This window comes from Penicillium atrosanguineum (assembly GCF_028827265.1).
Source record: "Penicillium atrosanguineum strain IBT 20685 chromosome Unknown utg000001l_segment0_segment0, whole genome shotgun sequence".
NCBI classification, from domain to species: Eukaryota; Fungi; Ascomycota; class Eurotiomycetes; order Eurotiales; family Aspergillaceae; genus Penicillium; species Penicillium atrosanguineum.
In genome coordinates this window covers 714,094-737,537 of record NW_026623133.1, presented here as the reverse complement: position 1 = coordinate 737,537, position 23,444 = coordinate 714,094, and the positions used below count along the sequence as shown (strand labels likewise).

The window sequence follows — 23,444 nt, the reverse complement described above, 5'->3', positions numbered from 1 at the left end:
TATATGTCGACAATTACAGTTTTCCACGTGTAAGAAGATATGTGAGGTGATTCTCTGTAACTCAGAGGAAACGGTGGTCCGTCGGAGCTCAGTTACGCCGATATATATTCAGCATTCAAATCCCACAGGTCATCACGTGAAACCGACGGAACTTAATAAAAATGATTATCAAACAAGTCCGATGCAGAAATTGGATGAAATATGCCATAAAGAAGATAAATATACACAGTTTGAAGCTTGTGGCGACGTAGTGGTTGACCGAAACCCCTCACGAACGGTCCTCGGTCAGCCTCGGTTGAACTTTGAAGCTTCAACCCCAATGCCCAGATGCGCCGCAAAAATAAATTCCCAGTCATAGAATGTTCATAAAATGAAAATCAATACCGCTAATAGATCACTGTATCCTCGTTATCCTCCACTACTTCACCTCCGTCGTCATGATGGCCATCTGGCTGCTCTTGAGCAGCGCCGTCGGCCCCGTTAGTAGGCGCTTCGGTCATAGCTTCTACGTCTTGCTCAGTGTTGCCTTGTGCACCCACCGTATCCTCCGTTGTCTCCTGGTGGTTTGATTCCACCTGTGGTTCCGGTGCCGAGGGTTGTTCTGAATTTGACTCGGGCTGCTGTTCAGATGTGTTTCGTTGCGTCGGTTCTTCTGTAGACACTGGCTCTAGATCCTGGCGCACAAAGGCTTCCGGTGGGTATCGGGCTTCGAACTCTGCGACCTCACGGGTTACGGTCGCTTTGGCATCCTCTATCTGTTCCTGGATTACTGCTTCGTCGCCGGATCTTAATTGCCATGGCTTGTAATACTGTTATCACCGTTAGATCTTGGATCACGCGACTGATTTGAGGATTCACATACCAACGCAGGTTCTGTCTTTGTCTTCAGGAAATGCGCCATAGCCACTAGATTTGAATGGCGTGTCTGGATCTGTAAATCGATATGTCAGATCCTGCTACATATCCCGAGTGAATGGTAAACCTACAGCCTCTCGTTCATAAAACGGCTTCTCTTTCCTGCGAATTGCATCTCGCCGGTCCTTGTGTCGCTGCTTCTGCCCGTCGTGTTCGCTATCCTGAGACTTCAATTTGTCCTGCTGTCTCTTTTCAATGTCCGCGCGCCGCTTCTGCGCTGCCGGATTTGAGCTCTGCGAGAGGGTACCCAACAGTCCACCGAACAGTCGCTGTCCGCGCTTGCGCTCATCCTCTCGTCCCCGCCCGGTAGGTCGCTTTTCCGCTGGCTGCTCGGGTTCTTGCGCCGGCGATGATAGGCGTCGGGTCTGTGACTGCGGAGAACCGTCATCTTGCGCGCTGAGCCGGCGGCGTTTGGGATCGTGCTCGGTAACGGAGGACTTGCGCCTCTTCGCGGGGAGCTCAGGGGATTGCCGCAGAGAATCCTGCTCAGGAATGGCAACTGCGGAGGCAAGGGTCCTGTAAAGCATCAAAAAGCCTATGTCAGCGCAACTCGGAGGCAACTCGGGAAAGCAGCCGTACCCTTCAGACATAATGAACAGTCGGCGGTAATCGCTCGGGGACCTTCAATATAGCGTGGCGAAAGAAACTCAAAAAGATCAGTAAGCTTGGCCTGAGATCTGGCCTGTTCCACTGACGAATGGTCTACTCTTGACCACTGGAAGTTGACGGCGAAGCTCGGGGGCTGCTGGGCCACGTGCACGGACCACCGTTCTGTTAGCTTCTTTTCCTCGTGTTCACTTTCACCTCTTTCTCTCCTCCAGACCTGCAGTTGTTTGACACTCTACTCTCTCCCATCCACCCATCATGTCTCGCCATCACCCAGATCTCGTCATGTGCCGTAAGCAGCCCGGCATCTCGATCGGCCGCCTTTGCGACAAGTGCGACGGCAAATGCCCCGTGTGCGACTCCTACGTGCGCCCCACGACCCTCGTGCGAATCTGCGATGAGTGCGCCTTCGGTAACTACCAGAACAAGTGTATCGTCTGCGGTGGTGAGGGTATCAGTGATGCCTTCTACTGCTTCGAATGTACGCGCCTAGAGAAGGATCGAGACGGCTGTCCTAAGATTATCAATCTGGGAAGCTCGAGGACGGACTTGTTCTACCAAAAGAAAAGTTTCAGGAATCAATGACCAAGTCTGCGTCTCCTCTGTGGCTTGGTGTTCTCTTTCACCTGGCGGAGAGGAGATCTCGCGCAGGCCTGCCAGTCTTACAAACGTCCAGTCTAGTGGCCAGCATTTCCCCCCCACGAGAAACGTGTTACACTTTCAATTCAGCACGACTTGACAGGCTATCTAAGGCTCTTATAAATACTTGTCGAAAGTCTTGCCTTCGAGTGATTTACCGGCCAGGGCGACGGGGACGGGCAAATCCACGCGCAGGACCCTGGTCCCGGGGCGGCTTGACTTCTTCCTGCAGTCGGTCTCCAGTGATTTCATCCGGACCAGAGGCCTCGATCTGTCATTCAAGCATTAGCGACTACATCTTCCACAAAGCACAAGCAAACATACCTTCTTCTCGATCTTGAGTCCTTCCTCCTCGGCCACCGCAATGGCAGTCCTCCGCGAGCTAGCGTGCAGCATACGCTCTTTAATCGAAGACCCAGTGGGACATGTGTACACGAAAATCACAACACTCGAGCCGGGATAGTGGTAGAAGGAATACCGGGGCGAAGATGTGGAGATATGGGAGGCGACAGAGTCTGGCTCGACACCAGATTGGGAGTCGGCGAGTGTGATTTTCTCCGTGGGAATATCAACAGTCTGTAGCGGAAGTAGATTAGCACTGAAATCAAACTTATGCCCGCACCAGTTCATCCATGGTAGAATGGTGGCGTTGGGGGTGGAACTGGATCCATACCAGCTGCACTAGACCACCTTCCTGTAGCTCCTTCAAAGCCGCCTTAGCGCCATCATCAACAGGCATGGTAACTCTCATGCCCGATCCAGAGCCCGGTCCAAAAGTGCCGCCAATACCGATGTCACTTCGGGGAGTTCCACTGCGAGCCTCGGCCTCAGCCCTCCGAACAGCCTCTAACTCACGTTCCTTCTCGCCCATCAGCTCTTCCCGACCAATACCAGCAGCGATACCATCGCGCTCCTTCCACGCATCCTGACTGATGATCTCATCCTCTTCTGTGGCGAATACTGAGGACCCGAACTTCTCGCTTCCAAGCTCCCGAGTCAGCGACGTGCGAGTCGACGCAAAGAGCATTTTGGGGCGCACGGGCGCATTGGAAGGGATATAGGTCAGAGCGACTAGGGAGGTCGAGGTGGAAGTGGGACGGCGGAGCAGCAGGTAGATCGGGGTCTTGGGCTGCAGGATGGACGAGATTTGCGACAGCGACGAGAAGAAAGCATCCGGACCGGAAGAGGCACCGGCGAAGCCGATAGGGGTGAGTGGTGTCAGCTCCTCCGATGTGATAGTCACCGGGAGACAGAAGCTTGAGGTGTCGGAGGTGAAACGGTTGAAGGCATCGTGCAGCTCCGAGGAGACTGGTTATCGTGTAAGCGCTGGATGTAGAATTGGGAGGCCAATGCATGGATAAGAAATTGTAGGCCACTGGACTCCACCGGACGTACCTGAGATTCCCGACTGCATGATGCCGGTGCTGTGCTGGGATCCTGGACTGATCGAGTGGTTGTTTACGGAGAGAGGGGAAGCGGTGAGGGGGACTCGGAGCGGCCACGTTTGGTGGGGTTCACCTTTCTCAACTTGCAAGGACGCAGACCCGAGCAGCCATCACCTTTTCTTCTGGTCTTGAAGATACACATCAGGAATAATCGATGGATTGAATGGTTCGTATCGGTGGATCTTTCACTACAACCTACAGAAGAAACATTTGAACCCACGTGTACAAGAATTCAATGAATCCAACAAAGTGGTATACAAATAACCAGAGAACCATATATACAGAAACCGTTGCGACCGGCCTATCTTGACCAGCGATTCCTCGCAGACTCAAAAATACTGCGAACAGACAAAGGAAACGCAACGCCCACCATGCTGTGGTGTGGTATCACAATGCTTTCCAAAAAAAAAACCGAACCACCAGATCTTTTACTCCTCGAATTTACCACCCACAAAGGCCCAGTTGGACGCCTCCAGCTTGCCCTTGAGGAGCTCGTACACGGTGAACGTCACGGCCTGACCAGGAGCCACACGCATCACACGAGGGGTGATACCCTTGTAGAAAGCGCTAGCACCCTCCTGCTTGAACATCTCCTTGGCGATAACCATGATACGTTGGACGGCGGACTGGCCGGGCTCACCGCGAGTCTTTTGGAGGCGGGTCTTAATGGTGTCGATGGGGGCGTTGGAGAAGGGGCCGACGGCTCCGGAGATGAGACCGATCACGGTGGTCTGGTACGAGGGCAGCTGGGAGTTGGCGTACTCGGGCTGCCAGCGCTGGAGAGCGGCCTTCAGCTCGGTGTATGCGGTGAAGTTGGCGGCTTGGTTGGTTCCTTGTCGGAGTGCGGTGAGAGACACGCCGCGGTACAGGGTGCTGAAGCCCTCCTCCTTGATCACGGTGAACAGGGCGTGGGGAGCACTGCGGTACTTGGGTGCGTCAAGGGGATCGGCAAGACTGTGGTGTTGCGCCTGCAGACGAATCTTGACGACTTCCATAGGGTTGACGATGGCCACGGCTTCGGTGACACCGGCGGCGAGACCAGCTGCGCGAGAGATGAGCCAATTGATCGGGGAAAGGGAGGTGAATGTTGGACTTACACAGGAAAGTAGCCTTGCTGGTAACGTGGCCCGTCTCCGGATCCGCCAACAGAGACTTGTAGTATTCGTATGACGTGAACCGAATGGCCATCTTGGGGATGATACCTCCCAACACGGCACCCAGACCCTTGTACAGACCCATAGCAGTTTCCTTCTTCACGATCTCGGCACCGGTGGTGATGAAGCCACGGGGCTTAGCCTATATCCAGCAACATGGTTAGCAATGGTATGGGAGTATTGCAGCGACTTGACTTACACCAGGAGCTCTGGCTCTCCGCGAGAGCTGCATTCGGACTTTGATCGTATCCAGAGGGTGACACACAAGAGCTTCCATCATACCAGCACCACCACCGGCTGTCTCACAGTTAGCATTGAAGCTGGAGGCATTGGGTATGGTGACATCTACCAATCAAGTTTACGGCGGGCGATGCCCTCCTGTTGCCATTGCTCTGTACATTTTTGGCCGACATGGTGACTTTTTTTTTTTCCCAGTCGGATGGTATAGAGTATGCACACAGCCTATTCACCCAAAGATGAAAGGATCACAGAGATGCTATTGTTTTCGCGACCAAAACGAAAATCAATTGACCGAGAAAAGCCGATGTTCGTGATGGGGATAACCGAAATTGCGGAGTGAGTCGGAAGTATACAATCCCGGGGACGAGAGATAGGACAAGATCGACCGAGACAAGAGAAGATCAAGAGTTGCGGGTGTAAAGTGATCAGTGATCAATTGTAGGTTTTAATGACCTCAGAAGTCCCGAGGATAAATCGGTTCGAGTGGCGGTTCGCAAACTTTGTGGGGAACACAGCTCTAACGGGGAAGCGGAGGGAGCTGGACGAGCGGAAGTGTATAGTTCTTTGCCGCCGAGACTCGAGACTTAACACTTAAGACTTAAAACCCCCGTGTTGACGCACAGAAGAATATTAGAGAAAAGGGACAAGACTAGACCGAAAGCTCAACCGAGGGAGTTCCGGCAATCTTATAATTTCAGCTACTTCCGATCCAGGAGTGTCCAAATCAATCCCGAGGCCTTCGGGAACAAGGGCGGATGACTCTGTCTCCACGGCCCTGGACTGCGGCACCGCCAGGATCCCCGGATCTGGATGATCTGACTTCACATGCTTTTGTCACTGTCGTCATCCGTAGATCTTAAAAAGACTTAAAAGGATATTGATGCCCGTGAAGATTGACCATACTCTATTCGCATTACAACTACAGACACCTCCCAGGGGCTACCTCTAGTCTCCCTTGGTCGACGAAATACTCCGTACCGTACCTCAGGGAGATTGAATTACCCCGGCACCGATCGGTCTGTGGAACCGCAGATTCACAGCGCAATCGCAGCGCATTCCGCCCCGTGACGCCCGCGCTGGGCTTCCGGAAGAATTCGGACCATCACCAAAGCTCCCCTCAGCCGAGGTTCTTTTTTGGCGCGCAGTGTAATCTCGAAGCCTAGGTCACTTGACGTCCATTCGACAGCCCAACCGAGTCAGAGGTCTTGGAAATTAAACTACTGTTCCTGTTTCGTCCCTGCCCTGTTGACGTGTCATGTGGCCGGAAGTCCGGGGTTGCGAAAGAGATGGAGGTGGACATCCCCGGGTGGCGGCTGAATGGTTTACCGCGGGGGCTTTATATAGGGGAGTTATGGGGTCTGGATTGCCGAATAGGGGTTCAGCGAAATCGACATGGACATCAACATCGCTATGCGAGCGTATTATGAGCACGCAGGTCCTACTTCAAGAGGCTGAAGAAGCTCAGGATAGATTACATCATGCTGCATGTGCGTTGCGCGCATGTGAAGTGGCTGTCCCGACTGTCGGCTTGGGCTGGGTACCCGGTTTCGGCGTTTAATCCCGCTCAGAACTGAGTTCATTTAGCTTTGGCTTTGGCTTATCAGATCATGGCCGTTAAACTGTAGGGGTGGTGACATTGGGAGAGGTGGTTTGCTGAGTCTAGTGTAGGGTGAACAAATCGCCGTAATGATCTCCAGAGTCAAGTCGGAGAAACCCCGATCGCACTATCCCTGCCCAACATTTCTGGACAACCCCCCCCAAAAAGTCGAATGCGTGACTTCAAGTGTGGAAAGGGCTTCTTCCAGACAGCTGGATCGTGTCCGTGTGTCTTTGAATAGGCATGGAAGAATCCACGGTCGCAGTGGCCACGGAGCAGCGAGCCCCTGTGCGGTGGCAGGCTGTGTCCAAACGAGTGTTCTTGTTTATCCTGCACCAGTGGTTACTGATCGGTATCGGAGTTGTCTGCGTACTGGCCTACTACTTCCCTCAAGTAGCCAAGCATGGAGGAATCATCAGAAGCCAGTATAGCATCTTGTACGGGGTGATTGCCATCATTTTCCTCATCTCCGGCCTCAGCATCCCACGCCAGAAGCTCTTCACCCAGCTCTTGAACTGGCGACTGCATATCGTGGTGCAAGTGATATCGTTTCTGTTTATCCCGGCGCTTGTTCTGGCCGTCGTGTATATCATCTTGGCGGGTGATCCGAGTGGGAAAATTGATCGAGCTGTATTGGCTGGCTATATCTTCACCGCATGTATCCCGACGACTATTGCTTCCAATGTGGTGATGACGAGGGCTGCAGGGGGCGACGATGCAGCGGCATTGGTGGAAGTATTGATTGCCAATATCCTTGGACCGTTTATCACCGCGGCTTGGACAGTGAGTTTGATCCCCAAGACGGCTGAGTTTGATCAATGGCGATATGGTGGTGGGAACTTGGGCAGCATGTACAAGAATGTGTTTCAGCAACTTGGCCTGAGTTGTCTGCTGCCCCTCTTTGTGGGTCAGTTGATACGGTGGACTTGGCCCGATCACACAGCTTGGGTGCTGCAGAAGACCAAAATGCCCAAATGGGCCTCTGTCTGCATGTTGCTACTGATTTGGTGGGTCTCATGATTATGAAATATGAAATATGAAATTACATGTTAACATTGGGATAGGACCACATTCTCGTCCTGCTTCGCCACAGGAGCTCTTCAGTCCATGTCAGCCCAAAGCATTATCTTTGTTGTGCTTTTCAACGTCGGACTCTACATCACCCTGACCGTGGTGTGTTTCTTCGCAGCACGGCCTCCGCGATTCCTCTCTTCTCGCGGTTGGTCCAAGCTGGTCTTCAAGCCCATGTCCCCGGAACAAGCAATTGCCGTTTGCTTTTGTGGCCCCGCGAAGAGTACGGCTCTGGGAATTCCGTTACTATATGCTATGTGGGAGCCACTTGATTTATACACCAAGGCAAAGACATCCGTGCCGGTCTTGCTGTACACCACGGAGCAGATTGCCGTAGCTCATTTCTTTGTCCAGATGTTCAAGCGATGGCATGCCCGAGTAGCTGAAAAGCAGGATGTGGAGCAGGGCCAAGAGGATGGAACTCACATTGACATGGCGGAGACATCGGTAGAGACCCATGGCATTATTGACGAAAATGGGCGCACAAATGCTTGATGCGTCCAGATTATGATTCGAATGACTTATGATTGGCACTTCTGTTCTTTAACGCATTACGTATATCTCGGACGAATAAGAAGCTTTTTTGATTGGGCATCAGACACCTATTGCTAAGCCTTTGACAAGCCTTTTGAGACCTTCCAGAAAGCGAATGGCATGGCCTGTGGATCCAATATTGTTTTTAGCTGATTTCCGAAAATGCCAAGATTTCCACCGCGCAAAGGGTGGACCCCTTCCGAGTCAAGGGTTTTTGGCCGAGCCCCAGTAGTTGAGTGAGTCAAGTAATCGTTCTATACCCCGAGAGTACTTACAGCCTGAAAAGATAGAGCAAATGGGCCCAAATACTTCCAAGGTTGGTTCAGCATATCTTCAGTCTTTCGAATTGTCTTCCCAGCCATTTAGTTAAGTTAGTCCCTTTTTTGTTGTTTTCAATGTCTCTTGAATCGGCTTTATCTATGTCTGAATAGTAAAAGCTTGACTCTTTGGTCTGAGCGAGTTCAGGGGCACATATGCTTCCCACTGACTCATGGTCAAGCTATGGCAGTCCATGTGGAAATTTGTCGAACAAATGATTCCATGGTACTCATTTATTGAATCAAGACTAATCGCAATTAGGCCACTTGTTCCGGATGAAATTGCGGAATCAGCGATCTACATGCTAAATCAGCCGCTCAATGTCTCTATAAGGCTTTGGATGTGGTTCCATCAGGTATGAAAGACGTCTAACCATTAATGAGCACGCGATGCTAAACGAATTCTGCACAGCTCAACGATCCCGGCATGCCTTCGACCGCAACTGGAACGAGCGTGCCGGACAATGAGAGATAAGCGACATCCTAGATAAGACTAGTCCTGGACACCTTGAATCAAGTTCTTGATCCCCTCTCCTCTGGCTGTCTTCGCCCATGCCACAGTAGCATCTTCAAATGGCACTGTACTGCTGATCAACTCTTTGACCGGAATTTTACCCGAGCCAACCAGCTCCAGCGCAATCTCATAATCACCCGGCGCATACCGAAAGCAAGTCTTCAGGACAACTTCTTTCTCACTCATTGCGAGTAGAGGAATACTTTGCATCGGCTGACCCATCCCAATTTGAACAAATATGGCACCAGGGCCGCACGCATAAAGACCTGTTGCCACCGATGATCCCACCCCAGTACATTCCAGAACCACATCGACACCACCTGGAATGCCCATCTCTTCCTGGAATTTTATTGCAGCTATGTCTGGAGTAGAATGGACATCTGGAACGAATGTAGTGCAATCCACAAACGACTTTGCGAAATCCAGCTTATTCTGATTGATGTCCGAAATGAAAACAACTCGGGCACCAAATGCTTTCGCAGCTGCAGCAGCCATCAAGCCGATCGTGCCAGATCCTTGAACCAGGACACTTTGACCGGGTCTCAACTCAGCAAGCCGAACACCATGCACAGCAACGCTCAAAGGTTCAATAAGTACAGCTTCCTGCAAGCTCATAGAGTCAGGGATTTTGTAGACGTAGTCTTCGGGGATCCTAAATAGTCGGCATAATGTCCCGTTCGTAAGGGGGGGATCAGCGGCGAATTTCAGATCAGGGCAGATGTTGTATCGGCCTTGCTTGCACTGATTGCATCGCCGACATGGAAAGCCCGGCTCGATGGCAACCCGATCACCTGGCTTGACACTTGAAACGGCTACTCCGATGGAGTCGACGATCCCAGAGGCCTCGTGGCCCATAACTAAGGGCATTTTTTCCGAGACTTTGCGGCTGATACCCCCATGATGCCAGAAGTGGACCTAGAAAGTCTATTAGCCCCAATATTATATCATTTTCAATATGGACAACTCACATCGCTGCCACATACACCGACATATGCAACGCGGATCAAGATATCATGAGGGTCGTCGAGTGGGGGAATAGGAAGGTTTTCGAAGCGAACTTTACCGGCGCCGAAAAGAACGCAAGATAGGTTGGTCTAGAATTGTTAATGTGATGGATAGCGGATGGTTGTCTGAGCCTACATTTTGCGACATTTTGAGGTTTAATGATGGGGGCAGATTTTAATGGAGCTCAGGAGTAAGTGGCAGCATTTTAAAGTAAGATCGGGTGGTTGTCGACCGATGACCCCTCAAATAAAGATTACTCAAAACCAAGTCGAGTGTGAATCCAACGGGCTGACTCCTTGTGAACGGGCCTTCGGTGGGCAAACGGCGTATGCTAGGTATGACCGGGACTACCCCGTTATGTTACAAGTTTTTTGAAGTACTCTGCAATAAATCTAGAACCGGTCGGGTTGACTGTGGGGTTACCCGGAGCATTCAGTTGCTTCAATATATTGCATGGCCTATATTTCCTTAGTACTATATAAGAAAGATGTACATTTTGGTATTCATCTGAAATTTTCATTAATTGCGTGAAAAAATTGCCGTCTCACCCCGCACGGTCGACTGAGCTCCGAGGCCTTGATGTATAAATACATGATGACCCGGTCATGTTGTACTTCCAACTCTCTATGTTGATAGAGCAATGAAAGCGTCACTATTAGGCAAGCTCAGTCTCAATCAAGCTCTCCGCAACACCTGGGTAACTATAGAGCTTGACCATCTTCGAGCCAGCCTTGTCAAATATACCCCGCCAATCCGCCTCAATCAACTCGAGGTGCGGCCCGTGGTTTTGAAGCCTAAATGCGTATTTGGTTCCTGAGCCGCTGCTTTGATTGCCGAGATTGGTCCCTATTCTTCATCTTCGCATCAATTCGGGGGTAGTTTTTCACCCGCGATCCTTGCAAGGCTCGGAAACTTCCCGTTTGATTAGTCACAAGATCCTTCAGAAGGAAGCGTTGGGATATCAATTAAGACAGGCTTGTAAAGAAAATGATGAAGAAAGTGTTTAAGAGAGTGTGGTCTCTAGGCGGCAACAAGAACAATGGACATTACTGGCAAATTCTGAGTGCAGGATGTGTCGCGCGGTGATTGGCACCGTGGCTCTAATTACTGCGGTAGTCATGCCGCCGATTACAGATATTTGATAAGCAACGTCTAGATGACCACAGGCATCATGAAGTAAACTTGAATCATGGGTTCATTGGACAGTATGGTAAGCGGCAATATGATTGGTCGGAGCACCCTTCAGTCAGGTGACCCTATTTACGTCTGAGACGCTCGTAGTTGACTTCTATGGGTTTGTTTCTCTTCAGCATTATGTAATTTCTCATATGTTGTCTGTGCCCGTGGATCAACTAGCTGTCCCGTGTAGTTGAAATAATTTCTAGTTTTGGGTGTGCTTGACTGGTCCAGACCAAGGAGAGACGGATAAAGTGACGTTGCAGATTGAGGGGTTTGCTGATCTTCCTTCCCTTCTTGTCATACCATAATATTCCAATTTTAGACCTTAAATCAAGTCCATGATCTCATGAGATAGCGTTCTTTAGGTGGTGAGGAATGAATGGTCAATGATAAATGCGAGTAGGCCACGTGGATCACGTGCCAGCCACGGTCAGGGCATTAAACCTTGAAAGTACCAGCATAGACTTTTGAAAAAAGCGTTCAAATGACGTTAGCCAAGATAAGTTTCCAGAAACATGGAAAGGGAAGGGAATAAGTCGGAAGAGTATCGCTCAATGAAGACAAGTCCAGAATATTCGCGGGGTAGGTGCGCGGGGCACAGTCCAAAAAAAAAAAAAAGCCACCTAAGCATGTAGCACGAGATCTCGTACGAGACCTTGAGCCTTAGCTATGTGTAATGGCTATATTGACGTGTAAAGAACACGTTTAAGCGACGAAGGCCTTAGTAACCAGGAACCAACCTTGGAAAGCGTTGGGGAAGAGACTTTCACATGCAAATTGCCATATAGTGGGGGCAGATCCACAACTGAAGAAGCAGATGGACAACTCCATCTGCTTTTCTTAGGGTCTTCTAGGGACATTTTCTCTATATGGAGGGGTGATTTCCTAGGAGGCACAGTCATAGCTATGACAACGACTATTTAGCCACAGTAGCGTCCGCCACTCAGGAACTATATAAGCCGCGATCGGGAGGGGGATCTGATGTGGCAGGCCTCGAATCGATGCATGGCATCTTAGCGGATGCGGCATTGATTGGCCCCGATAAGGGAAATGACCTCTGAGGTTCCAAAGATTTTCCTGCTAAACGAGATATAGACTAGCTTAGTGGTTAGTCCCCATACGAGCTTGCCATCATATTCGCTCTCAACAAATCGGGCTAGAAAATCAAGAAACATGGCATGTGGCCATTTTCCAGTCTACTTATTTCTCCCATCGCGTCATCCGCAGCTGTTATAGCATCAGATTTCACTTTCGACTCCCTTGCGGTTGTACGAATCCGTGCACTAGATCCTTTCTAGCCATTCGAGAACCGAGCACGACCTACCTTTTTTCGTTCGGAGATTCTCGAAAATGACCATCATCGACACCAGGCTGGACCTGCCGTCGCTGTTCAAGAAGCAGGTCCTGGCGACTCCCGATGCCCTGGCGTTAGAGGATGAGAAAACCACATATACCTATGCCGAGCTTGACAAGGAAGTCGAGGATCTGTCCATTCGGCTGCGGCTCCGCGGGGTCGGCCGAGACACTCTCGTTGGAGTGTTGTTGCCTCGGAGCGCGCACTATGTGATTGCGTGCCTGGCAGCTCTTCGTGCGGGAGGTGCATTTTTAGTCCTGGAGCTTGCCTATCCCCCGCAGCTCCTCGCTGATGTCATTGAGGATGCGAAGCCCGCTGTCGTGATCACCCACCAAGCAGAGGCTGGTAAGGTGCAGTCCGACTGCCCTGTCATCTCCCTGGACTTGGCGACCCCCGAAGAAAGCTACAATACCTCAGAACTGCCCCCGTTGCCGGCTGAGGACGATTTGGACCGATTGGCGTTTGTCTCCTACTCCTCGGGCACCACCGGCAAGCCCAAGGGGATCGCCAACCCCCAGAGAGCCCCGGTGCTTTCATACGACCTACGATTCGCGGTACAAGATTTGCAGCCTGGAGACCGAGTAGCTTGCAATGTCTTCTTCATCTGGGAAATGCTGCGTCCCCTATTTAGAGGTGCCACGGTTGTTTGTGTTCCCGACGAAGTCAGCTACGACCCCGCCGCGCTAGTCGACTTGCTCGAAGCCAAGAAGATTACCGATACTCTCATGACCCCCACCCTACTTGCCACCGTTCTTGCGCGCTACCCACGAATTGCGACTCGTCTTCCCAAATTGCGAACCCTCTGGCTCAATGGCGAAGTTGTAACCGCCGATCTTGCTCGCCGCGGCATCGGCACTTTGCCCAACACCCGCTTCCTCAACTGCTACAGTGCATGCGAAACACATGAAATTGCATGCGGTGATATCCGCGATCTAATTGATACGGAGTCTAATTACTGTGCTGTTGGTCCGCCTCTCGTTCCAACGTATATTCTCAACGAGAACGCGGAGGAAGTGGAAGTGGGTACTGCGGGTGAGCTATATGTTGGAGGAGACCTGCTGGCTCGGGGATATCTCAACCTTCCGGAGACGACTGCCAAGGCCTTCGTTCCCAACAAATTTGATACCAAGCCCGATGCGCTCATGTACAGGACCGGCGATTTGGCACGCAAGCTAGAGTCAGGACATCTCGAGATCACCGGCCGAGTGGGTGCCATGATTAAGATTCGTGGGTATTCAGTGGTCCCAGCCAAGGTGGAGAGTGAAATCTACCAGCACTTGGCCGTCAGTCATTGCGCCGTCACTGCTCATGGCGACGGTCTCGATCGTCAGTTGTGTGCCTACGTCGTGGCCGCTGAGAAGGATGCATCGGACGCTCGGCCAGTGGTCGAGATCAACGAATCTGGACACAGCCCCTCCGCTCGTCGCGTTCTCGAGCCTCATCTCGCTCACTACATGCTTCCGTCTATGTGGGTTGTCATGAAGGAACTGCCCACCCATGAAGTCTCTGGAAAGGTCGATCTCAAGAGTCTTACTCCCCCCCGCACCCCCAGCCCCATCGGCGATCGCGTGGCGGAGAAAGATCCAATTGGTATCGATGATATCGCTGCCATCTGGGCAACTGTCTTGAAGACTACAAAGTCTAGTCTGAAGCCTGAGGACAACTTCTTCGACCTTGGCGGTCACTCCTTGTCGCTGGCAGACCTTGCTGGCCGAATGTCTCGTCATTTCGGCTTCCGTGTCGCTATTCCTCGACTCGCAGAGAATGTCACACTCGCTGGTCAATTAGACACTGTGCGTGCGGTCCGAGATGGCCACACTGCCGCCGTGCAAGCAGATCTTCCCGCCGTCTTGCTCGCGGATGCCACCCTTGACGAGGACATCAAGCCCCCAACGAATGCTTCACTCAAGTCGATTGCCTCGGCTGATACCGTGTTGTTGACCGGTGTAACTGGTTTCCTTGGTGCTTTCCTGCTCAGCGATTTGCTAGAAAACACTTCGGCCAAGATCATCTGTATGGTTCGTTTCAAGGATCCGGAAGTGGATGACCAGGCTGGAGGTGTGGCTCGTATTCGCCGCAACCTTCTCGACTTTGGTCTTTGGCGAGACTCGATCATGGAGCGTGTCGAGGTCCTTCCTGGTAATCTGTCGAGTCCTCACTTCGGTTTGTCGCCTGAGGCATATGATGAAATCGCTGGCCGTGTCCAGGTCATCGTCCATGCTGGAGCTACTGTCAATCTTGTTTACCCATACGCAGCGCTGCGTGCTGCCAATGTTGGAGGAACTCGTGAGATTCTTCGTCTTGCATCTAAGAGCGGTGCGACTGTCCAATATGTTTCCACAAACGGTGTCTTGCCTCCTTCTGAAGAGAAGGGTTGGCCTGAAAGCACAATTATTGATGTTGAGGACGTCCCTACCAAACTTGCCGATGGCTACGGTCAAACCAAGTGGGTTGCCGAGCAGCTTGTCCTCAAGGCTGGTGAGCGGGGATTGCCAGTCAAGATTCATCGTTGCGGTACCATCAGTGGCCACAGTCTCACTGGTTCAGCCAATGCATGGGATCTGCTGACTGCGTTGATCGTCGAGTCTATCAGACTTGGCTATGCCCCTGACGTCGAAGGCTGGAGAGCAGAGATGACTCCTGTTGACTTTGTGAGCAAGAGTATCGTCCACCTCGCCACACAGACACAGGCAAACCAGACGATGTTCCACCTGGGAGACCCCGATCCGGTTAACATTCGATCCGTTTTCGAGAACCTGAACACGCTTGGGTATCCCACCAAGCCTCTCCCCTGGGATGAGTGGGTAGCTCTCTGGTCCGAAAAGCGCGGTCTCGCCAAGGGTGGAGATGGTTCATTCACTGTCGACATTCTTCGCAGTGGCATGCCGACCGTGGAGTTCCTGCGCGGAATTGTCGTCCTCGACAACTCCCTGACTAGACCCTTCCGATCGGTAGTTGAGCGACCCAAGGTGGATGCCCTGCTGCTCGAGACATACACTCGTCACTGGTTCGCTCGAGGATGGCTTCCCCGAGCACCCATTCGCCAGCAAGCTCTTGCTCCTAAGCCCATCGTTCGAGGACCTCTGAGCGGAAAGGTCGCTGTCGTGACTGGCGCGTCCTCAGGCATTGGCGCAGCTGTCGCTTCTGCCCTGGCGAAGGCAGGGTGTGCCGTTGCTCTGGGTGCTCGCCGCCTGGACGCTTTGGAATCCGTCAAGCGCCAGGTTGATGTCCACGGTGTCAAGTGCGTTATTCGATCCACTGATGTCACCAGCAAGACGCAGACCGAAGATCTTGTCAAGGCAGCCAGCGAAGAGCTTGGCCCCGTCGACATCCTCGTCTCATGCGCTGGTGTGATGTACTTCGAGATGATGAAGAACACCAACTTCGACGAGTGGGAACGCACTGTTGACGTCAACTGCAAGGGTCTCCTGAATGCCCTCGGAACTACCGTGCCCGGCATGCTTGAGCGTGGCAGCGGTCATATCGTCGCTATCTCCTCGGATGCCGGACGCAAGGTCTTCCCCGGTCTGGGTGTCTACTCAGCCAGTAAGTTCTTCGTCGAGGCTACACTCCAGGCATTGCGTCTCGAGACCGCCGGTGCTGGCTTGCGCGTGACTGCCATCCAGCCTGGTAACACAGCCACTCCATTGTTGAACATGTCGACGGATACAGAAGCTGTTAAGAAGTTCGGAGAGCCCTCTGGTGCGAAAATCCTTGAGCCGTCCGATGTGGCGAATTCGATTGTTCATGCTCTTTGCCAACCAGAATACGTCTCTGTCAATGAGATTCTGGTTGAGCCTCGTGATGAACCTATTTGATATCTTTACCCTGAATGGGATCTAGTGTCTGAAATACCTAGATAGACTTATAGCTTATTTTATTATTTGCTTCAAAGAACCACTTCTTCCAAATCACTAAATTAAAGAACTCATACCTCGTTCACAGCATGTGATTGAACCGTCTTGCGATCGTAACCAGACGGGCCAGCCTTTCCAGCCTGATCCTCATCCTCCAATGCAGTTAAAACACTATCTTTCCCCCCAACCTCCTGACCATCTATCTCCGCCTGGAACTCCTCCCGCTTCGGCAGTAGGTATCTCACATCAATATACCTCAAAGCACAGGTCATAATAATAACGAGAACCAACAAAGCCAACGCAGACTGCCATCCATATTTGTAATATGGTGCCTGAGTAGCGGGCCACACAAGAACTTGCGACCAAGCCGAGATAGCATAATAACCAGCAACCGAAACACCAACAACAAGTGAGCGTACCTCGGGGTCTTGAGGAATCAGATCAGAAAGCCAGGCGAAAATCAGAGGTGCCGTGCCGAGACAAATATATGAGATGAAGTAAGACGCATAGGCAGCTGAAAGAGCCACCGTATTGGGGTGTGAAGTCCAAATGCTCATGATAATGCACGGAATGATCCCGATAACAGCCTGGAGCACGATGAGCGTCCATCGAGTTCGTAAGAAATCAGATAAAAGAGCCCAAATCCACACGAAAACTACATTTATCGCAGACCCTCCGATCGGAATAGCGTTGACCTCGGACGTACTCCACCTCTGGCTTCCATCGGGATTCTTGAGCGATTTCAAGAAAAGCGAGAAATACACATAACCATAGGTCCCTAGAACAGTGGCAGCATAAAGTGTCGCAACAAAGTAAACGACCCAGCCAGAGAATGTCCTCTTCGCACTAGCCCACGTAATACGCTTCGGTTCAGCGCGACCATTGCGAGCGAGACGCTCCATGGACATTTCGCCGTGGTTCTTCTTGAACCAGAATGCGCGCGGGTTGGGCTTGTTGGGAGTGTCTGGGATCATGAAGAAGCCTGCGAAGCCCCAGACGACTGTGATTATGGCATTGATTACGAATAGCCAGCGCCACCCTGCTAGGCCACCGGTGCCGTCCATTGTGCTGGAGATGGAGGCTTGCATGAAGCCTGCAAATAAAGTTCCCATCCCTTGGCACGAGTGGTAGAAACCCATGCGTTTGGCTAGCTCTGTTGGGGTGTACCAGTACACTAGTAGATGTTAGTTCCTGGCTTGTAATTTGATGTGGTAGTCTACTTACTAAGTAAGGTCATGAATCCTGGCCATGCTGAGCTCTCGCAAAGACCGAGGAATACGCGCAAGACGTATACTTGCTTCGCGCTGGTGGTCATGGCCATAAGTCCAGTCATTAGACCCCAGATCAATTCCAGACCGGGAAGCCAATAGCTCGGACGGACGTAGGTCATGATAATTTGTGAGGGGATCAGCATGATGCAGTATGCGACATTGAAGTAGGTCGTGAATCTACATAGGATCCGGGGATGAGTATCTATTAACATGTGCAAAGACTGGGAATCTCACAAGTTCAACTCGTCACCATAGAGATGAAGATCCTCCTGCATCCCAGAGACGTAGGCATTATTAATATTTTGCTGATCAAGATACTTGATAATCTGAGACAGGCAACCGAATGTCAAGAAGAAAGTATCAAGCCGTCGCACGAGCGCTTTCTCCTCGGGAGACCTCTCAAAGGCAGGCGCCGACTCCGACGGAGTACGGCGAAACATGTTGAAGTTCCCCATAGTGGACGGACGAGGAAGTAAAGGGGTCTCACACGAGACCGCTGAGGCCATGTTCAATATTTATCTAGTAGAAACGGGAAACCAAAGCAGTGGTCAGTCGCGTGCAGATCGAGGGGTACAAAGCCGATAAGCTTGTCCGACCAATAGTCGCTCCTCTCGGGAGGCTAAAGCAACCTCGGAATGACTCCGAGCTCTGCAAATTTGACCTCAAGATGGGCAAACCCCGCTCCAGCTGGTGTTTCTTGGCTTTAAATGGCATATGGTGAAGGTCGAGGCGAGGGGCGCCGTGCGCCGAGTCCCCGTTTCTGGGTACCGGGCGTGTGGCTGGTGCGCTAGGGGCTGCCGAATGCCACTTTGTTTCCCTGGGCGCTTCTGGCCGGTTGGAAAATTGCCCTTCTAGTGTTTGATCTCGAAAAGATCACGATAGCAATGTTATGAGTCGTGGGCATGTAAACCTTTTTGGAGAGGTGTACGAGATAGCGGACTTTCCCCGCACGGAGTCAAGAGCCATGGATCCCGATCAGGTCTTTGATTACATTTGCATCCACATATAAGCATCTGACCAGGCCTGTCTTATCTCGCACTTCGGTATCGTTTCTTTTTTGACAATGTCGCCCGATGTCGGCTCAAGCAAAAGCCTGCCAAATGCAACCCCCTGTCTTAGTTACTGGCAACGAACGACTCGGGGATTTCCCTATCTTTTCGAACATCATCTCAACCCCGTGCCCGAGACATCCAAGTATGTCATTATCGGTTCGGGAATCTCCGGTGGCCTCACTGCATTCTCACTACTGGAAGCCGGTGTGAAAGCAGAGGACCTCATCATTCTTGAGGCGCGCGAGGCAGCTAGCGGGGCGAGTTCTCGGAATGCTGGCCATGTTCGACCTGATGCCTTTCGAGGTTTCAGCGCTTATGCAAAAGTTCACGGTCCGGAACAGGCCCTCAAAATCATTGCCAATGAGCGTCTTGTTTTGGAAAAGGTCGACGACTTTGTCAAGAAACACAATGTGCAGTGCGATTTCAATCTAACAACAACATTTGACGTCTGCATGACCGAAGAATTCGCAAAGTACGAGGCGGAGAGTCTCGCGGCGTATGGACTTGCAGGAGGCGACATTTCGCACATCAAACTCTATGAAGGAAAAGAGGCTCAGGAAAAGACGAGGATCCCAGGGGCAGTAGCTGCTTACGAATGGCCCGCTGGTTCCAGTCACCCAGCTAAGCTGGCACAATTTCTGCTCCAATCCGTGATAGAACAGGGAGCAAAGCTATTCACAAACTGTCAAGCCGAAGAAATCAAACGAAACGGCGACAGGTGGGATATTCTTACATCAAAGGGCGTTGTGACAGGAGAGAAAATCATCCACTGCACGAATGCCCACGCTGCCCAGCTTTTGCCGCACTTGGAGCCTTATTTCCGACCAAACCGTGCCCAGGCACACACTTTGGTTCCGACACCAGCCTTCGCATCTAAAAATGCCCTGCAAAGCACCTTCTCCCTGCGCTACAGCCTCCACCACTTCTACTCGCTGATTCAACGACAAGGAGACGGAACCCTGGTTCTGGGAGTATCGCGATCTAATCCGACTCTCAGTGTCGAGACATTAGCCAGCCGGTTCAGTACCGATGATTCCAAATTCAATGAAGAAATAGCGGAAGATGCACTTCGCAGTTTTGATACTCTCTTTCCCGACTTCCATCTCAAGCAAGCTCGTCATGGAGAGGGTCTGCAGGATGCTTGGACGGGTATTATTGCCATGACTACGGACTCTGTGCCTTTTGTTGGGGATCTGGGCGATGGGCAGTATATCTGTGCTGGGTTCAATGGGCATGGAATGGCGAGGATATTTACTTGTGCGCCTGGTGTGGCTAAGCTTGTGCTTGGTGGGGAGTGGAGTGAGACTGGCCTGCCTGAATGCTTTGAATTTAACCAGGAGAGACTTGCGCGGTTGTCGAATGGGGAGCTACCATCAATATGGTAAGACATGAAGTGGCCAAGTGCTGTGTTATTCGACGTTTTGTATATAGGTAGTCGATGAACTCGAGAAGCTAGTGATTAGAAGGACTTCATTTTTGTATATTCGGTTCTCAAGTGCTCATATTCTGCTTGGAGTGGAATGCTTAGCGCCAAGCATACGATAAATTGGGGATAAGCAGCTAATGACTCACATCTGTAAAATGAATTGCACACTCATTCGCATGTCATACCGCACGGTTCCACGGTGTGGGGGCAGCCCCCGCATTATCCACAACTTATCAGCACCAACTTCCGCAAATTTTCACCATAACCTCAACTCCACCAACAGCCAACATGTCTACCTCCAGCCAGTCCAGGGCCGCCAATGAGTTCCGCAGTGATACATTCACGACTCCCACGCCATCCATGCTGGAGGCAATGGCGAATGCCACCTTTGGCGATGACGTGTATCAAGAAGACAAGATGACTGCCGATTTTCAAAACGAGATCGCCCGATTGACTGGAATGGAGGATGCTCTTTTCATGTTATCAGGAACCATGGGAAATCAGATTGGTGTTCGTGTTCATCTGTTTCAACCGCCTCATTCCGTGCTTTGTGATTATCGGGCACATGTCTATGCGGAGGAGGGATCTGGGTTGGCTGTTTTATCCCAGGCTATGGTGACACCGGTGCATCCTAAGAATGGGCTTTATTTGACGCTGGAGGATGTTGAGAATTGGGTCGTTCTTGGGGACGATATTCACACCGCGCCCACGAAGGTCATTTCTCTTGAATTGACTATCGGTGGTGTTCTCACGCCCATCGAGGAGATCAAGAAGATTTCCAACTTTGCCCATGCAAATGATATCAAGGTCCACTGTGATGGTGCTCGATTGTGGAATGCCTCTGCTACTACCGGTATATCATTGGCGGAATACTGTCAATACTTCGACAGTGTTTCTATGTGTGTATCGAAGGGTCTTGGCGCACCCGTTGGCGGTGTTCTTGCTACCACCAAAGCAAACATCAAGCAAGCCAGGTGGCTTCGCAAGCAGCAGGGTGGTGGTATCCGGCAGGCTGGTGTTTTGACAGCTGCTGCCATGGTTGCACTGAAAGAAGTGTGGCCAACCATGAAGGAAACGCATGCCAAGACGAAGAGACTTGAGGAGGACCTAAAGACTATGGGGGTGGTGCCGCAAATCCCGGTTGACACGAACTTTTTCTTCATTGACGCCGAGAAGTCTAATATCGACATGGGCATTCTGCTTGAGCAATGCCAAAAGTTCAATGTCAAGCTGCAAGATGCGCGGATTTCTATGCATCATCAGGTCAGCGATGAGGCGATTGAGAATCTCAAGTCTGCTATCGCTGAAGCGTTGATCTTAACCAAGAACTTGCCGCCTGGATATGCTTCCAAGATCAAATCAGCTGGGTACGGCACATCTTCGAGAATGAATGAGTATAATTAGGTGAACTTTGGATGTAAAATAGATGTTTTTGAATAATGTCAGAATGTACTTTGCTGAAGTATACAAGTACTTACAGTGCGTCCCGAAACTGGTGCAACTACCTACATTCTTCGATTGACTTTCCTTCCCCTTACGCTTAGACACACTAGTCTATATTGGGAGTTCTTCCGGAATGCCCCTGTAAGTTGCGTATGTATTGCTTCTTACGTAGAATACATCGTAATTTCAGACATGCATTCGATTGTAAATTAAATATATCTGACACATCCATACCGCTCCTCCAAAACAGCTTTTCTTAGAAGGTATATTAGAAGGTATACATAACGATCAATCACGAGTGGTCCAATCAAAGATAGCTCTAAACCTAGCTCCTTCCAAGTATGAGCTTATCTATGACATGATCCACAGTGGCGAACTATCTATGAATGAGATAGCACTGGCCACTAGTTGTAACAAGAGCACTATCTCGATAGTCTCTTCCAATATAAGAATGTTTGGCAGGTTCAAAGAACCGCAAATTAATGGCGGATGAACCTGTAGTATCACTCCAGTCATGCTCGAGGCTTTGTGTGACCATCTGATTGAAAAGCCTACGTTATATCTGGGCGAGATAGTGAATTTTCTATGAGATGAGTTCGCTCTTCGAGTAACGAAAGCGAGCATCAGTCGCGCCCTTCAGCCCAAAGGCTAGTCAAGAAAGACTACTTAGGTCAAGAGCCGAAAACGCAACCTTGACCTTCGGGACGAATACCATCATTTGATCTCAGACTTCAAGTCTTACCACCTTGTCTATATTGATGAATCTGGATGTGATAGAGGATAGGCTTCCGGCGAACGGGTTAGTCCCTACTTGGTACTGTATCGGTTCAAGTGTCAAAATTTCATCGTGATTAGCGTTATCACATACTGCCTACGTATGCTTAAGACTGCATTGTTTTGTCTCAGGTATTCTGGTGTTCAACTGACGCGTCCGTCTTTGAGGGATTTTTCGAGCAGCTTCTCGAGCACTGTGGGAAGTTGACTGTACCGAGTGTGGACGTATGATCCGGACCGAGGACCTTCTCGTAGCCTGCCAGGGCTCGTTGGTACACCTCCTCTGCCTCTTTCAGATTCTCCTAATCAGTGTAGAGGTTCCCTAAACCACGGAGTGCTCCCCATACCGCAATGATGTCATCTAACCATTTCCCGTAAGACACATGTTTGGTTTGCGGAATAAACCGTTGCTGAAGCTCCGATACAAGGATTAGATAATATCATATTTTTTGATACCACCGATCAGGTTGACCGTTTTCTATATCATGCCACTTGAGAGTCATTGCGGAGGTCAGGATAAATATTATCAACCAATCAATCACGAGTGTACTGTAAGCATGATGCAGCGAGAGCATGAACTTGACCCTGTAAACTTCCTCGGTTAAGATGTAACATAAGTTGTCCCTGTTTTCTGAAGATACGGCAAATCCAGTTTCATTTGAAATCAACAATTTGCCATCAAACATATTGCCGACTACCGTACCAAAGAATGGGTTCCGCAAGGCATAGCCCCTCAATATAATCGGGAGCCCTCACAAAGAACATACTTCGGCCGAATCTGGATGGGCTTGGTAAGGCTCGGGTGGCTTTAACTTGCCACTCGGGAACTCACGGAAGCGAATGAATATCCGTCGCAACCGGATCCAAGTTTGGTAAAGACTACTCGAACCATGGTAGAAGATACCTTACAATGATGGCCAAAGGGCTGTTCAGAAATTGAAAAAAGTCAAACAATTTATGTTCGTGTCTTTCACGTTGTCTATAAGCATGATATCTATAGTCTATAACAAAATCAAACATTTATACAATCCGCGCATATCCAGTATGCGAC

General features: G+C 50.7%; 10 protein-coding genes across 10 annotated transcripts; 5 read left to right on the top strand and 5 right to left on the bottom strand.

Annotated features, from left to right (window-relative positions):
* Window positions 1-386: 386 nt before the first annotated feature.
* N7443_000275 (pinin family protein) lies at window positions 387-1,505 on the bottom strand (the record flags this gene model as incomplete). Its single annotated transcript, XM_056880331.1, has 4 exons — window positions 387-809; window positions 863-931; window positions 987-1,431; window positions 1,495-1,505. The coding sequence occupies 4 exons, from the start codon at window positions 1,503-1,505 to the stop codon at window positions 387-389; spliced, it is 948 nt and encodes a 315-aa protein (XP_056745569.1).
* Window positions 1,506-1,779: 274 nt separating this feature from the next.
* On the top strand, window positions 1,780-2,106 carry N7443_000274 (PHF5 family protein; the record flags this gene model as incomplete). The annotated part of the gene is made up of 1 exon (XM_056880330.1): window positions 1,780-2,106. One exon carries the CDS (start codon window positions 1,780-1,782, stop codon window positions 2,104-2,106), a length of 327 nt encoding a protein of 108 aa, XP_056745568.1.
* A 208-nt stretch (window positions 2,107-2,314) lies between these two features.
* N7443_000273 (twinfilin) lies at window positions 2,315-3,574 on the bottom strand (the record flags this gene model as incomplete). The annotated part of the gene is made up of 4 exons (XM_056880329.1): window positions 2,315-2,431; window positions 2,485-2,736; window positions 2,834-3,468; window positions 3,556-3,574. 4 exons carry the CDS (start codon window positions 3,572-3,574, stop codon window positions 2,315-2,317), a joined length of 1,023 nt encoding a protein of 340 aa, XP_056745567.1.
* Window positions 3,575-4,033: 459 nt separating this feature from the next.
* N7443_000272 (putative succinate:fumarate antiporter (Acr1)) lies at window positions 4,034-5,172 on the bottom strand (the record flags this gene model as incomplete). The annotated part of the gene is made up of 4 exons (XM_056880328.1): window positions 4,034-4,647; window positions 4,703-4,901; window positions 4,959-5,056; window positions 5,109-5,172. 4 exons carry the CDS (start codon window positions 5,170-5,172, stop codon window positions 4,034-4,036), a joined length of 975 nt encoding a protein of 324 aa, XP_056745566.1.
* A 1,667-nt stretch (window positions 5,173-6,839) lies between these two features.
* On the top strand, window positions 6,840-8,162 carry N7443_000271 (uncharacterized protein; the record flags this gene model as incomplete). The annotated part of the gene is made up of 2 exons (XM_056880327.1): window positions 6,840-7,603; window positions 7,661-8,162. 2 exons carry the CDS (start codon window positions 6,840-6,842, stop codon window positions 8,160-8,162), a joined length of 1,266 nt encoding a protein of 421 aa, XP_056745565.1.
* Window positions 8,163-9,011: 849 nt separating this feature from the next.
* N7443_000270 (NAD(P)-dependent alcohol dehydrogenase) lies at window positions 9,012-10,184 on the bottom strand (the record flags this gene model as incomplete). The annotated part of the gene is made up of 3 exons (XM_056880326.1): window positions 9,012-9,947; window positions 10,001-10,126; window positions 10,173-10,184. The coding sequence occupies 3 exons, from the start codon at window positions 10,182-10,184 to the stop codon at window positions 9,012-9,014; spliced, it is 1,074 nt and encodes a 357-aa protein (XP_056745564.1).
* Window positions 10,185-12,566: 2,382 nt separating this feature from the next.
* Window positions 12,567-16,388, top strand: N7443_000269 (non-ribosomal peptide synthetase; the record flags this gene model as incomplete). Its single annotated transcript, XM_056880325.1, has 1 exon — window positions 12,567-16,388. One exon carries the CDS (start codon window positions 12,567-12,569, stop codon window positions 16,386-16,388), a length of 3,822 nt encoding a protein of 1,273 aa, XP_056745563.1.
* Window positions 16,389-16,498: 110 nt separating this feature from the next.
* Window positions 16,499-18,153, bottom strand: N7443_000268 (Secreted thaumatin-like protein calA; the record flags this gene model as incomplete). Its single annotated transcript, XM_056880324.1, has 3 exons — window positions 16,499-17,601; window positions 17,652-17,875; window positions 17,933-18,153. The coding sequence occupies 3 exons, from the start codon at window positions 18,151-18,153 to the stop codon at window positions 16,499-16,501; spliced, it is 1,548 nt and encodes a 515-aa protein (XP_056745562.1).
* A 608-nt stretch (window positions 18,154-18,761) lies between these two features.
* N7443_000267 (NAD(P)/FAD-dependent oxidoreductase) lies at window positions 18,762-20,135 on the top strand (the record flags this gene model as incomplete). Its single annotated transcript, XM_056880323.1, has 1 exon — window positions 18,762-20,135. One exon carries the CDS (start codon window positions 18,762-18,764, stop codon window positions 20,133-20,135), a length of 1,374 nt encoding a protein of 457 aa, XP_056745561.1.
* A 329-nt stretch (window positions 20,136-20,464) lies between these two features.
* Window positions 20,465-21,580, top strand: N7443_000266 (threonine aldolase family protein; the record flags this gene model as incomplete). The annotated part of the gene is made up of 1 exon (XM_056880322.1): window positions 20,465-21,580. One exon carries the CDS (start codon window positions 20,465-20,467, stop codon window positions 21,578-21,580), a length of 1,116 nt encoding a protein of 371 aa, XP_056745560.1.
* Between the last annotated feature and the right edge of the window lie 1,864 nt (window positions 21,581-23,444).